The sequence below is a fragment of the Mastigoproctus giganteus genome, chromosome 4 (assembly GCF_048544385.1).
Source record: "Mastigoproctus giganteus isolate SK-2022 chromosome 4, ASM4854438v1, whole genome shotgun sequence".
Classification (NCBI taxonomy): Eukaryota; Metazoa; Arthropoda; class Arachnida; order Uropygi; family Thelyphonidae; genus Mastigoproctus; species Mastigoproctus giganteus.
In genome coordinates, this window is record NC_143578.1 from 111,878,012 (window position 1) to 111,891,879 (window position 13,868).

A 13,868-nucleotide genomic window follows, 5' to 3' on the forward strand; every position below is an offset into this window, starting at 1 on the left:
ACTTGCATTTAAATGTTGCACTTCAGCATTAGCAGAGGCATATGATGCAAGAAAGCAAGCTTATTCAGCATCAGCCAAAAAAAAAAAAAACACCACTCCCATTTCACCCCTCCATTCGTTCGAAATACCTGTCCAGCTGAGCCTTAAATTTGTTTAGGCTATCAACTTCCACAACGGATGGAAGTCTGTTCTACCAACCAACTACCCGCTGGCAAATTTCCGCACATCTATCCTACATCTGTCTTTCCTCAATTTGAATTTATGCCCTCTCAGGTGATTATTCTGAGCAAGAGGAAGAATCCCATCGGCATTGAGCATGCTCAAACCATTCAAGGCCTTATACACCTCTATCAGATCACCTCGCTGGTGCCTAGTCTCCAGACACTGTAATTTGCAAAACAAAAACATTAGATGATGGTATATTAAGCCTTTCTTCGTAAGAGCAACCCGTTGTTCCATTCACTAATCTTGTTGCCCTTCTCTGTACTCATTCCAGCAGCTCTACATCCTTCTTGAAATGAGGCCTCCAGACCTGTATACAGTATTCAAGGTTTGGCCTGACCATTGCCTTATACAAGGGAATAATCACCTCCTTATCCCTGCTAGAAAAATTCCTGTATATCGTTGACAAGACACCATGAGCTACTCTTGAAGCTCGTCTGCACTGCTCAGAGAACTTCATATCTGCCTGCACAATTACCCCCAGGTCCTTTTCATTCTGTACTATTGTCAGTGTAGTACCACAGAGTTGACACGTTGCTCTGGGGTTACTGCTTCCCATATGTAGTACTTTACATTTGTCAATGTTAAACTTCATTTGCCACCTCTCAGCCCATCTGCTCAACCTTTCCAGATCCTGATGCAGCAGCATAGCGTCAGTAGTGTCCTTAACAACCCTGCCAACCTTTGTATCGTCTGCAAACTTGGACATTAAGCTTGATATACCATCATCTAAAAACGTTAGATGATGGTATATCAAGTGTGTGTGTGTACAAGATAGTGATGGTATATCACTAATAACATTAGTCCACGTTGAGCAGTGTCCATTGATTACCACTCTCTGTCTTCTGCCAATCAACCATCCCTTTATCCATAGGAGCAATTTGCCTCCAATGCCACACTGCTCCAGTTTGTGCAGCAGTCTTCTATGTGCAACAGTATCAAAAGCCTTTCTAAGATCCAAATATATAATATCAAAGTTATTTCCTGCATCCAGTTCTTTTGTGACTACATCATAGTATCCAATCAAATTGGTCAGGCAAGACTTTCCCTTAACAAAACCATGCTGTGTCCGAGCTATAACTGAAGTCTTGTCTAGATGATCCTGCAGTGCTTCTTTAACCAGTGCCTCCATTAATTTTCCTGGAACAGAAGTTATACTCACAGGTCTATAATTACTTGTCAGCCTTTGATCCTCCTTTGTGAATTGGGGTTACATTTGCACATCTCCAGTCTCTGGGTACCTCCCCTGAGTCTAAAGAAGCTCTCATAATTATGGCTAAGGGTTTGCTTACTTCCTTTGCTGCCTCCTTTAATATAACTGGATAGATTCCATCCACCCCAGGTGCCTTTCTTGTGTTTATCTTCAACAATTTCTCCTCCACTTTCCTCTCAGTTATAACAAAAGCATCTAGCTCACTGCCAGTGTTTACTTCACCTATGGCATTTACCTTCCTGAATAACTCCTCATGATACTCATTTAGTTTGTTAGCCACCTGAGCAGGATTCTCAACTGTTGAACCATCAATATCCAGTGGACCAATCTGATTCATCCCTTTCCTTCTTGAGTTTACACAGGTAAAGAACTGTTTTCTGTTTTTATTTGCATCCTTTGCCAAGGATTTCTCATAATCTGCCTTTGCCTGCCTAATCTCCTTTGTGACTTGGTTACAGACCAGCTTATATCTATCATAGGTTTCCATGTCACCCATTAATTTGTATGTAACCCATGCATTTTTCTTCTCTTCCATATGTCTCATTAGTTCATCTGACATCCATTTAGGCCTAAACCTTGAACAGTATTTCTTAGTTGGTATGTAAAGCCTGGTAGCTTCCAAGATAAGTTCTTTGAATGCTTCCCATTTTGAATTTGGTGTTGGTAACATCATCAGTTGGTCCCACTGTATAGAATTTAAATACTGTCTCAGACCACCGTAGTTGCCTTTATGAAAGCAAAAACCCTTCCCTTTACCCCTGATGGTAGTTACCTCTTTGAGTAAATCCCACTTCAGCACACTGTGATCACTGCCACCTAGCGGTTCCTTTATCTGCAGATTCTTAATGCATGAAGAATCACTACTGATAATCAGATCAAGAGTATTACTCCCTCTAGTTGCCTCCCGAACATGCTGATGTAGAAAACAATCATCCAATAAATCCACAAAACCTTTCTAGTGTGTGAGCAACATTTAAATGTATACTTTCACCTATGCACAAGCTTATTATGTTTGTTGTCCTCTTCATCCTCAGAAATGATCTGTGTGACCTGATAGCAGCTCCTTATGCTTTGGCTGTCAAACTGAGACTGCTGCATGTTTGACAGCCAAGGAATGAGTAGATAGTATCAGCTCATGTCGATCTGATGATAGGAGATGCCAAGGGTTCTGAAATATCACCTTTTAATCAAATTTGGGACAATTGGGTTACAAATAAACTAACTTTGAATTATTCATGTAGTATAAAGAATATTATATTATTTAATCTGGGATTAACCACCATGTAACATCATTCCCAAATTACACAAAACTGATGTTTACGGCCTCTGGAAAAAAATAACACAGAAGTTGCTGATAAGCCACTTGGATGATTTTGAGCTTGTTTTTTTTTTAAATATGTAAAAATTACTTACACAAAATTTTTTGTTGAACAGATGATATATTGTTGCTCATTATAGAAGACATCTCTACCAAATAAAAAATTTGCATACTTATGAATTGTATGCTTTTATTTATTTGGTTGAAACCTGTATAAATGAACAGAGGTTTTTCAGTGGCATGACAACAGTTTGATCCAAGGACAACAAATTCCTAACAGCTAATTTTGTCATGCAACAAGTGATTATTGTTTTGTACCAGTGCTATTCTTTTGTTTCCATCAAACAAAGTCACAGAACTATCATGATGAAATGAATGTCAATTGCTTTCGATAGTAGTTTGATAATAGTGTATTGTCTGACATTTCTCCGAATTCAGTTATTTTGAAGAATGTGCCACACAATTCCGTTGAAATTGATATAGTGTCAGATGAGTTAATTGGATCAAATACTATGTCCTGTGATATTAAGTTTAATGTGGTAGCTATTTATGTGTATGCATACCATATAATGGTTTGTTAAAAATTCAAGTTTAATTTTCAATTGCTGTCACTCACACATATCATTGCCGTTATATTGCTCCTCCCTCCATAAAAACCATCTGGATCTGCCAGTAAATTGATAACTCCACCAGCCTCTAATCAGAAAGCAGAAATTGTTGATTGGTTTAAATGATGCAGAATAGCAGTATCACCTGATATGCTAAAAGCAAAGCTGATTATTCTTGTACAACAGCATGAAATTAAAAGATATGTGATTGATGAATTTGCAGACATGGGAGGCCATATGTTTGTGCAGCTGCCACCCTATCACTATACTTTCAGAATACTCAACAGAAATTATTTGGGAACAAAATAAAGTTAGATTGAAAAGTACAGTGGATTCTGGTTATCTGGTTATAAATAAAAACTGTTTATTTTCCCCAAATAAACGGGTAACCGTTTATCTGGGGCAAATCTTAAAAAACAGAACCCAATCGAGAAAATAGCCAGGGTTTACTTCGTTTTAATTGGGACAACATGCTGTTTAATTGAGATGGAAGACTGCAGCACTGGAGATTACCCTATGATTGTCTCCGACCATACCACGTAGTTCGGTTGGATTTCTGGAGGTCACAACCATAAAACAATAAAAACAATTAGCAGCCTCCTGTTTATTGGGCTTTTCTGTTTTTGGTGCAATCTGTCATAAACGGATATTAAACTCGATCTTATTGAATTTGCAATAATACCGACACTGGAATTCTGTGGGTTATTATGGTGAAATGTGTTTACACTTCCGTGGAATCTTCAATCATATAAAAAAATTAATTTTCAGAATCTTCTCTTCATTCCTATTTTTAAAGCTTCGTAACTTGTTACTCCGTTCTCACTTGCGCATATCGTGTTACTTGCAATTTGTGTATGCTGTGTTCTTTGTTATTGATTGCTTATCTTTTTACTGTTTTAAATTTTAACCCCCACCCACAAATGTCAGTGAACAGAAATATCAACTAGTTAGTATGTACATATTACAGTACATAGTAATTATTCCGATTATCACGTATATTCTTCCGATTTTCACATATCATTTAATTTTTTAATTGGTAAGATAATAAAGAGTAAATTTGTGCTTAATATATCTTTACTTTTATAGCCTGTGGATAATATTCCTCCTGTTTTCACTACTTAGAATCTCTGTTTAATAGAATTAAAATTCAATTTACAAACGTGATCACAATGACTGGCGCTTACTACATATCGTGTAGTGAACAGTACTTTACTATGGTGATTCCATCGTAACGTGATTTGATTGTACAGAGAACCAATTATAAAGCTGGAGTCCATTGCATTTTTAACTTTTTTTACGGCCAAAATACACTAGTCCCGATGTGTCCCAAATAACCGGAATTGACTGTACTACATTTAAGTTAAAGGAGAACTGGCATGACAACAGTTTGATCAAAGGACAACAAATTTCACAGCAACTAATTTTATATTATGCAGCAAGTGATTGTGGTTTTGTGCTAGTGTTATTCTGTTGTTTCCATCAAGAACAAAATCTCAGAACTATCATGACGAAATGAATACCAATTGCTTTTTGACAGTGGTTTGAGAATAGTGTATCGTCTAATATTTCTCCGAATTCAGTTATTTTGAAGTATGTGTCACACTGTTCAGTTGAAATTGATACAGAACATTGGAACATAACCATAATCACTTGTTGCATGATTTAGAATTAGTTGCTGTGAATCTGTTGTCCTTGGATCAAACTGGTGTCATGCCACTGATAAACCACTGTTCATTTATACAGGTGTCAACCAAATGAACAAAAGCATACAATTCATAAATATGCAAATTTTTTATTTGGTGGAGATGTCTTCTATGATGAGCAACAATATATCATCCATTCGACAAAAAATTTTCCATTATCTATTTTTACATATTTAAACCCAAACTCAAAATCATCTAAATGGCTTACTAGCAACTTCTGTGTTGTAGGAGAACTGGCATGAAAAGCTGGAAAAAATGTAAAGCCTGAACTTTGGGAAAGTGTGCTGATCATGTGATTAAATTAGAAGCAGAAGAATATTGGGGAAAATAATCCCTTAGTTGAAAACCAAGTTGAACCTCTCAATCTGTGATCTTACAAAAAGTGACAGCCAGGATGAGTTTGATGATATCAAAACAGTATGAAAAATTAAATTACAGTATTAGTGAAGCAAAAGTTTAAATTTATTTTTCTATTTTTATTTATTAAATAAATGTCCATTTCTACTCTGGATAGCCAAGGCCAGAAGAGTTTAAAAGTTCATTGTAACTGTTTATTGCATCCAGTGTAACAGTGCAGCAGCTTACAATGGGCTGTGCACTGTGTAGTAGCATACAGGCTTGAGCTTGCAATGTGCGAATTTGGATCCGCACACATTGCCCCAGCACCACAACCAGCTCATAATTATAAAGTTATTATTTTGTGTGGTATTAAATATTTCTGATGTAACAATTTGTCAGGTTGATTAACTTGCAGTGATAAAGTGGTTTCCTTAAACTGCTGGAATGGGTAGAGGTAATGTCAAATATGTCTCACCAAATCAAGGTACTTAAAAGAGAGAGAGTGTAAAAAAAATAATTTTAATTACTTATTTCAGTAATATATATGGATCTGGTCTATAGATGTTAAACTGTTTACAAATTTCAGCTGATTTTAATTATACAAGACTATTTTTGATTTATAGTCATGACTACCAGTTGGAAAGCAGACATGTTCCTTCTTTAGTAGTCATTGGCTATGGCATTTTATGTGACAGTACATATCATGGATTAATGTATATCATTCAGAGAACTGGATATCAGATTGTATAATTATTCTAAAGTCCTATTAGCATTAGTAGAAGCATAAGATGCAAGAAAGCAAGCTTATGCAGCATCAGCCAAATAAAAAAAAAAAAAAAAAAACTCCCATTTCACCCCTCCATTCATTCCAAATACCTGTCTAGCTCAGCCTTAAATTTATTTAGGCTATCAACTTCCACAACAAAGGATGGAAGTCTGTTCCACCAAACAACTACCCACTGGCTAAAGGAAAACTTCTGCACATCTATCCTACATCTGTCTTTCCTCAATTTGAATTTATGCCCTCTCAGGTAATTATTCTGAGCAAGAGGAAGAATCCCATCAGCATTGAGCATGCTCAATCCATTCAAGGCTTTATACACCTTAATCAGACCATCTCGCAGGTGCCTAGTATCCACACACTGTAATTTGCAAAACTTAAGCCTTTCTTCATATGAGCAACCCTTTGCCCTTCTCTGTACTCGTTCCAACAGCTCTGCATCCTTCTTAAAATGAGGCCTCCAGACCTGTATACAGTACTCAAGGTGTGGCCTGACCATTGCCTTATACAAGGGGATAATCACCTCCTTATCCCTGCTAGAAAAATTCCTGTATATCATTGACAAGACACTATGAGCTACTCTTGCAGACCATTTGCACTGCTCAGAAAACTTCATATCTGCCTGCACAATTACCCCCAGGTCCTTTTCGTTCTCTACCACTGTCAGTGTAGTACCACACAGTTTATACGTCACTCTGGAGTTACTGCTTCCCATATGTAGTACTTTACATTTCTCAATGTTAAACTTCATTTGCCACCTCTCAGCCCATCTGCTCAACCTTTCCAGATCCTGTTGCAGCAGCATAGCGTCAGTAATGTCCTTAACAACCATGCCAACCTTTGTATCGTCTGCAAACTTGGACATTAAGCTTGATATACCATCATCAATATCATTTATAAATACAGAAAACAATAATGAACCCAACACTGAACCCTGAGGGACTCCACTAATAACATTAGTCCACGAAGAGCAGTGTCCATTGATTATCACTGTCTTCTCCCACTCAACCATTCCTTTATCCATAGCAGCAATTTGCCTCCAGTGCCATGCTGCTCCAATTTGTTCAGCAGTCTTCCATGTGCAACAGTATCAAAAGCCTTTCTAAGATCCAAATATATGATATCAAATTTATTCCCTGCTTCCAGTTCCTTTGTGACCTCATCATAGTATCCAATCAAATTGGTCAGGCAAGACTTTCCCTTAACAAAATTATGCTGTGTCCGAGCTATAACTGAAGTCTTGTCTAGATGATCGTGCAGTGCTTCTTTAACCAGTGCCTCCATTAATTTTCCTGAACTAATGTTATGTTTGTTATTTGTTTTAGGAGCATTAGCAACTAAGGCCATATTACTCCGGGATATGCGGTGGTCATTCCCTGACCTTTCCGCATCCTCCGTATTTGGTGGTGACAGCCTCGAACCCCGGTCTAATCAAGAAGCGGGTGCTATGCACTGCAGCTCCTTCCCACCTGGCTACGGAGGTGCCCCCTGAACTAATAGGTCTATAATTACTCGTGTCGCCCTTTGATCCTCTTTTGTGAATTGGAGTCACATTTGCACATCTCCAGTCCATGGGGACCTCACCTGAGTCCAAAGAAGCTCTCATAATTATGGCTAAGGATTTGCTTACTCCCTTTGCTGCCTCCTTTAATATAACTGGGTGCCTTTTTTTTATATTTATCTTCAACAATTTCTCCTCCCCTTTCCTCTCAGTTAATAAAAAATCATCTAGCTCACTGCCAGAGTTTAACTCACCTCATTCCCCTCCCTCAATAACTCCTCATGGGTGAATGTAGATGGAAAATATTCATTTAGTTTGTTAGCCACTGAGCAGGATCATCAACAGTTGAACCATCAATATCCAGTGGACCAATCTGATTCATCCCTTTCCTTCTAGAGTTTACATAGGTAAAGAACTCTTTGTTGTTTTTCTTTGCATCCTTTGGCAAGGATTTCTCATAATCTGCCTTTGCCTACCTAATCTCCTTTGTGACTTGGTTACAGACCAGCTTATGTCTATCATAGGCTTCCATGTCACCCATTAATTTATATGTATCCCATGCATTTTTCTTCTCTGCCATATGTCTCATTAGTTCATCTGACATCCATTTAGGCCTTAACCTTGAACAACATTTCTTAGTTGGTATGTAAAGCTTAGTAGCTTCCAAGATTAATTCTTTGAATGCTTCCCATTTTGAATTTGCTGTTAGTAACATCATCAGTTTGTCCTGCCGTATAGAATTTAAATACTGTCTCAGACCACCGTAGTCACTTTAACAAAAGCAAAAACCCTTCCCTTTACCCCTGATGGTAGTTACCTCTTTGAGTAAAACCCATGTGTTTATTTGTTTATTTGTACAATGACTCCCAGCAGTCTCTGAAATACCCTGCATCTTGTTTTCCAGGCTGCTGCTCATTCCAATAGAAGCAGTGCAAGAATCACTTTCACCCCTGCCAGTGGCTACTGTTAATCTATTAGTCCTTTTATCCCCCCCCAAGCTAGCAGTTTTCCGACCCACCTAACACTGCCTCGATAGCATCAGCAAATATTCTTGCACCCTTTCTAATTAAGTGTTTCCCATCCCTGTAGAAGCAGTCTGTCCTGTTAATAAGTACAGACCAGATTGAAAAAAATTCTACCCCTTGAGCCTTGCACAATCTTTCCAGGGCGAATTGATCGACAAGACTCTCATCATATACTCCCTCCTATCATGTCTGGGCAGAATTGCAGACACTTTCAAATTCAGCCCTAATTCACAGCTTTTTTTCAACTGTGACCTGTACTTGTTAAGTAATTCTTCCGGTCTCCTACTCTTAATATCATTAGTGCCAACGTGTACAACAATATCACCTTTTGTGCCCTTAAAAGATGATATCCGCTCTACAACATCATCAACCTTTGCCTGGCAGACATACCCTGGTCCTCTTCCACCTATCCTTTTTACATAACGGAGCAATATGGCCTTAGTTGCTAATGCTCCTAAAAACCAAATAACAACAACAACAATTTTTACATAGCATGTTCCCCGTTTTTCTGACAATAGAGTCACCAACAACTACTAGTTCCTGTAGGATCAGTGCATTCTGCCTTGGGGGTTGCCGCTGTTGTGTGATGATCAAGTGCAAGCTGTAGCATTGATGTGGGCAGCTGAGAGCTTGATGGGCCCCTCAATTTAGATCCTTTGAGGGCATCCATCCTGTCCTTCAAGCTCTCATATAGGCCCATAACAACGCTGAGTTGTTGCCTCATTTCCTCATGCTCCTTACATCGTGCACACACAAAGACATCCCCCTTGGCAATATCATGTCCCATACCTGATTGCTCCACAAACATCAAGGAACCAATGCATTTTAAAAGGTTGTGATTCAGAGGGCAACTGCCCTCCTCAGTTCTCCCCTGAGCCACAGCACTCCATTTAGCTTGAGCCTTTTGCTTTGCTGCTCTGGTCTGAGTTATGATTTCTTTTCAGTTTCAGTACAAAAATTATAACCCTAAACTTGTGTCCCAGCACAGTTGTAATACTATATATATTTTTTCAGTATTAAGTATTATCTTCGAGTTTCTTTATGTAATCTTCCGTATCAATTTTGTATTAATTAATTATGTTACGTTTGTAAAATCTAAGTCATTATATGTATTTAGTTAAAAAGTACAATTTAATTGACAATGAAGTTCAACAAGATTAATAAATTTTACTGATCAATTGATAATATACTATATTAAGCTAATACTGTCTAGTTCGATAATGTTATCTATTCATTATCATACCTTGAGTTTGCTTTTAATGAAGTGGTATACATTCTCTAGTATTATTGCTAACTAGGTTCATGTCACTAGCATTTAGTAGTTCTAAACTTGAATTTCCATTTCTCAGCCCATGGCAGCATGTACCAATGTATTTTCAGTATTTTCTACCATGTACTGCTAAAATCATTGTAATTATTATGATAATAATGAAAATTTTGTAGCCTGGCAGTTGAGAAAGACTGAGCTGGGCTATTTTTATTTTTATTATTTTTTGTCATATTTGTCAAAAAAAAAAAAACCCTTATGGAGGTAATTGAAAAGTTCATAGCCATGGCCTTACTATGAGGCAGTGACTTTATATGAGTGGTGTATTATTTTTTTCAGTGCTGTAATCCACTCTTGTAGATTGATTCATCAAGGCCTGAGAAAAATTTTTCCATGGCTGATATTAGCTTGTCATTTATTTGAATTTTTGTCCATCCAAGTAAAATTTAAGCTTTTGGGAAGGGGAGCTTTGATGGGCCAAATCTAGTGAATAAGGTGGGTGTGTCAATAATTCATACTAACATTGATTGAATTTCAGCCATTGTGATTGCTAGTGTGTAGGAACAAATATTGTTTTTGTAAAACAAGACACTTCTTGTCATCATTCCTTTTCTTTCAGACGTCATAGTATCTCATAATTGATATAATAGGTTAACATAGCAAGTTGATTGATAATTATGGAAAAATGGAGTGGAGAATGTCACACAAGCTGCAATACATTTTCACCTGTAGACCAAATCTTGGCAGCGTTAGCAAAGACCTTAGGGAGAGTCATTCCAGCCTTGGTATCTCTCCTCCATTGAGAGTATGTCCAGATTTTTAAGGATTTTTTTTCCTTTTTTGATGCATGGGTAGCACAGTGGTATCATCACTGTCCTCCACACACTGGGTGGTAAAGGCCCGGGTTCGAATCCTGTCGATGATGCAAAGAACTTTAATGGGCCTTTTTCACTCCATGGCTGAGTTAGTTGGTCTCAGGCGTAGATAGCAAGGTCCCCCCTCCCCCAGGAACTGGGGTTTTTTCATCTAGAAAAACAGATAAATTGACCATAGAACACATGCAATTAACAGACATAGCCTTGCAAATGAATTTAATTATTTGGGTGGCCTAAAAATAATATAGTTTGGTTCGGTTTTTTTTTCTTTTTTGATTGACCAAAGGAAGATTTTTACTTTTTTCATTTGCATTTTTTTTTTAGCAAGTTGTTTACTTCTAACAAAGATTTAATATTTGATTCAATTCAGAAATTGAATATTATTAATAAATCTGATATGGTATTATTGCATATTTACTTTTCTTGCATTTTTGGGTAAGCCATTGATACTATGCAAAAACTAAGGTCATATTTGGAATCAGTACACCTAAATTCATGAACACTAAGAAATGCAGATAAATGAGCATTTTTGAAAATTTGTTATATATTATAAAAAACACTACTTGATGTTTTGTCTTTTCTGTCATTTTGTCTGCAGACACTTAAAAGTAAGCAAAAGTCCAAGCTTGTATGGGTAGCACAGTGGTATCGTTGGCTTGGACTTAGGCTCACTTTGAAGTGTGTTATCTGGGAACAATATTCCCAGTTTAAAAATAACAGAAAAATACAACGTAGACATCTGTTATATTATTTGAACTCCTGGGGGTGGGGGTCAAAAAATTTGTATTCATCCAGAAGTAGTTGTGATAGAAGGATGAAATAAACTCCACACATTGCACTTTTTCAACATAGTCACCGGACAAAATGATACATTTTTGCCACCTCTCAATACAGTTCTGCAGGCCAGTTTTATAGAAGTCCTTTGACTGTCCTGCAAACCACGACTAGGTGGAAGAAATTGCATCATCAACAGTAAAATGTTTTCCATGAAGAAAGGACTTCAGAGGAGGAAATCTGAGGTTGCAAGGTCAGGGGAATAAGGATGTGTAATATTTCATTCTTGAGCACACCTCATTGCAGCATGCGAGAATTGTGCAGAGACATTATCGTGGAGCAGGACCACATCTTTTGACAGCTTTCCCTATCTATTTCTTCTTTTATAGCAGCATGTAGCTTTATGAGGAGGTTGGAATAAAGCTTCACCATCACGGTACAGCCCTTTTGAAGGTATTTTGTTACACTATGCAAAAAAAACCTGATAGCATCACCTTGCCAGCACTTGGTTGCACCTTTAATATTTTGGGTGGTGGTGATTCTGCATGCTTCCATTGTTTTAACATTTGTTTAGTTTTGGGATCATAGTAATTGATCCAGGTTTCATCCATGGTGACTAGCCATGAAAAAAAAAAAATTCTGTTTGCTTTTCCTGGCACACTGACAACATTTCATGTGTACATTGTGCCCTTTCCTTCTTCTGGTAAGGGGTCAGAAGTCTGGGAACTCATCTAACAGACACTTTACTCATATTCTGTTGGTGGATGATGTTCTCTACAGAACCAACCTTAAATTGGAGCTCAGCATCTAATTCTTTGACACTAATATGGCAATATTCCAGGATTAATGCCTCAATTTTTGCAACACTCTTGTGTTGCAGCAGTTGCTGCTCATCCTGGGATGTACTGAGGTTCTTCCACATTTGAATTGTTTATACCATTGTGCAACAACAGTACTGTAACCTGGGCAGTCTTCTCCATGAACAGTGACCATTTCTTTGTGGATTGGTTTGGGTGTTTTCCTTTGCAGAAAAAGGAACCAAATCACTGATCTGTATTCCACTTTATCTATCATCATGTGTCACTTCATTCAGTGCGGCAAAAAAAAAAAATAAATAAAAAAAAAAAAATAGATGGAAACCAAATTTTCTGTGGTTGTTCATCAAGGTATCAAACAAAAAAATTTTTTTATCTTTCTATCATAATTTGATAAATACAAATCTTTTATGAACCTCCCCTCCTATTTTGAAATAAAAACCCCACACTGTTATTAATTTGCAACATTTCTTTCTTTCTTTCTTTATTATTATAAATTTTTAATACATTTTGAAAATTTTCTGATCCCATTTCTTGTGTGTACTTGTGCAGTTTTTTAACTTTTTAATTTTTTTTTTTAATTAGGGAACCTGGAAACCATCTATTTCTATTGTTGGTGTGCTGACATCCATCCAGTTACTTTTAAATGAACCAAATCCTGACGATCCATTGATGGTGGATATAGTATGTTGTTTCCAGAAGCTAATTTTTTTTTTAACTAATGAATTATTTATAATAGGAAATTATACACATCTTTTAATTACTCTATAAACAGGCAGCCACCTGTATCTAATACAGTGTCCGTCTGTTATACATTAGATATAGAATTGTCGGATAATGAAACCCTTCTTCCCCATAGGATATTATAAATTAAGGTTAGGCTCTCACCCAAGAGCCACATACCCTGTACCACAGATATCTAGGTTATATTTATCCTAAATAACATAACCAAGAAAAGTATATTAAACTGACTGTATAAATTTAATTGAGTATAATACTAAAATCTATCTACAAAAATTACAAACATCTTAAATACATAAACCAGTATATGTTATTATGGTTATTATAAATAATAAACATCAAGAAATGGAAGTAATTAGTACAGCACATTGTGAAATCACATCAGGTTAAAATACTATACATTAAAAAATTATCATTCAAAAATATAGTATGGTGTACTGTATTTTTTAAGGATAATTCAAAAATACAGTACACCATACTATATTGGCATTAGCATTAGAGGCATATTCCTGTATATTATGCAAGAAAGCAAACTTATACATCAGCCAAAAAAAAAAAAAAAAAACCCTTCCCATTTCACCAATCCAATTCATTTCAAAAGTTTCCAGTTCTTCCTTGAATTTATTTAAGCTATCAACTTCCACAATGACAGATGGAAGATAGCAATCAATCACCCACTGGCTAAA

General features: G+C 36.8%; 1 protein-coding gene across 1 annotated transcript in view; it reads left to right on the plus strand.

Moving 5' to 3' along the window:
- The window catches only part of LOC150086996 (ubiquitin-conjugating enzyme E2 T-like), a 98,535-nt gene that overhangs the window by 62,029 nt on the left and 22,638 nt on the right, over positions 1–13,868 (plus strand). Inside the window, exon 5 of the mRNA XM_090371737.1 lies at positions 13,027–13,125. Coding sequence (XP_090227863.1) covers positions 13,027–13,125 — 99 coding nt within the window. The remainder of the gene's footprint in view (positions 1–13,026; positions 13,126–13,868) is intronic.